Source organism: Chaetura pelagica, unplaced genomic scaffold, assembly GCF_000747805.2.
Source record: "Chaetura pelagica isolate M959 unplaced genomic scaffold, ChaPel_1.0 scaffold670, whole genome shotgun sequence".
Lineage (NCBI taxonomy): Eukaryota > Metazoa > Chordata > Aves > Apodiformes > Apodidae > Chaetura > Chaetura pelagica.
The window spans coordinates 10,147-11,959 of NW_009951736.1; the positions used below are offsets into that span (position 1 = coordinate 10,147).

A 1,813-nucleotide genomic window follows, 5' to 3' on the forward strand; every position below is an offset into this window, starting at 1 on the left:
TGTTGTCCCCCAGGACCCCTGAGTTCCCTGGTGCCCATAGCCCTTTGTCCTAGCCCTGGGCACTGCTGAGAAGAGCCTGGTCCCCCACTCCTGCCCCTCCTGGAGATCTGGAGCAGCCTTGAGGAGACCCCCCCTCAGGCTCCTCCTCTCCAGACAAGGAGAAGGAAGAACCTTTCTCCAGCACCAGGGCTTGTCCCTTTCCACCTCTTTGTCCCCAGCAAGCCTTGGAGCATGACGGACATAGGGAATTCTCCTGGAAAAGGACACAGGGCCCAAACCCAAGTCCTCTGGGGACTTTCAGTCTGACCCCAGGGAGGTTTGGAAATGTCCCACCAACCTTTCCAGGCCCTATTGCTTTTCTGAGGACTGAAGAATGGATCCTCATCAAATCATGGAATGGTTTGGGTGGGAAGGGACCTTAAAGACCATCTAGATCCCACTGGGGGGAGGATCCCTCAATGGTTGGTGACCCTCCTGAAGGTGTCTCTTCCCACCCTCGCTTTGGACTGAGTATGGAATGCTTGGAATGTGTCTGAAATGCCCTGAATCTGATGGTTTTATCTCCAAATCTTCTCCAGTTGTCCCAGTGTCCCAGCAACTACCAGGCTGTCCACACAGAGATTTCCCACGAGGGGGCAAGAGTGTTGGCCCTTGGCTACAAAGAACTGGGCCACCTCACCCACCAGCAGGTAGGTCTGGCTGAGCCCTCTCATCCAGCTCCTCTGATGGTTTCATGAGCTGGATCTTCTGGGAAGGTGGAAGTTGTGCTTCCTCAGCCCTCCCGTCCAGTTCCTCTGGTGGTTTCATGAGCTGGATCTTCTGGGAAGGTGGAAGTTGTGCTTCCTCAGCCCTCCCATCCAGTTCCTCTGGTGGTTTCATGAGCTGGATCTTCTGGGAAGGTGGAAGTTGTGCTTCCTCAGCCCTCCCGTCCAGTTCCCCTGGTGGTTTCATGAGCTGGATCTTCTGGGAAGGTGGAAGTTGAGAAGGAGCAAATGGAAGAGAAGATTGTTCATGGTGACACTTGGTTTGCTGGTTTCTTCTGGCAGGTCAGAGACATAAAGAGGGAAGATCTGGAGTGTGACCTGAGGTTTGTGGGGTTCATAGTGGTTTCCTGTCCCCTCAAAGCTGACTCCAAATCTGTCATCAGGGAGATCCAGAATGCATCACACCATGTAAGAATGTGGAGAAGGGGCTGGAGGACAAGGGGAAGGGGCTGGAGGACAAGGAGAAGGGGCTGGAATAGTTTTGGAGCAGGAGCTGTTTTCTGCTCTGTGTCTTTATTAATATACCAGATAATTCCAGCTCCCAGGTCTGTAACAAAAGCCATTACATTCCTGGAAGAGAACCCTGCTGCTTAAAAGGTCTTTTTTTAGAGGAACTGGCCTCAAGTTGCCAAGGGGAGGTTGAGGTGGGATCTGGGGAACAATTCCTGCCTGGCAAGGGTTGTCAGGGCCTGGCCCAGGCTGCCCAGGACAGGGGGGGAGTCCCCATCCCTGGAGGGGCTTCCAAGCCCTGCAGATGGTGCTGAGGGACATGGGGCAGTGGTGGCCTTGGCAGGACTAGGGGTCATGGTTGGACTGGATGATCCTCAAGGTCTTCTCCAACAAAACAGATTCCATGATTCTGTCTCCTGGGGGATGTCAACAGGATCCAAGGTGGACAGGAACCCTTCCAGCCCACAGAAGACAGGTTCTGAGGTGCTGCTTCTCCACCTGGGACTTATTTTTCTGTCCCCTCTTTCCCACCAGGTAGTGATGATCAGAGGGGACAATCCTCTCACCGCCCGCCACGTTGCCCGAGCGCTCCACTTCTT

General features: G+C 54.2%; 1 protein-coding gene across 1 annotated transcript in view; it reads left to right on the forward strand.

Moving 5' to 3' along the window:
* The window catches only part of ATP13A1 (ATPase type 13A1), a gene marked incomplete at its 5' end in the record, with an annotated part of 40,682 nt that overhangs the window by 9,253 nt on the left and 29,616 nt on the right, over positions 1-1,813 (forward strand). Inside the window, 2 exons of the mRNA XM_009994058.1 lie at positions 579-689; positions 1,047-1,172. Coding sequence (XP_009992360.1) covers positions 579-689; positions 1,047-1,172 — 237 coding nt within the window. The remainder of the gene's footprint in view (positions 1-578; positions 690-1,046; positions 1,173-1,813) is intronic.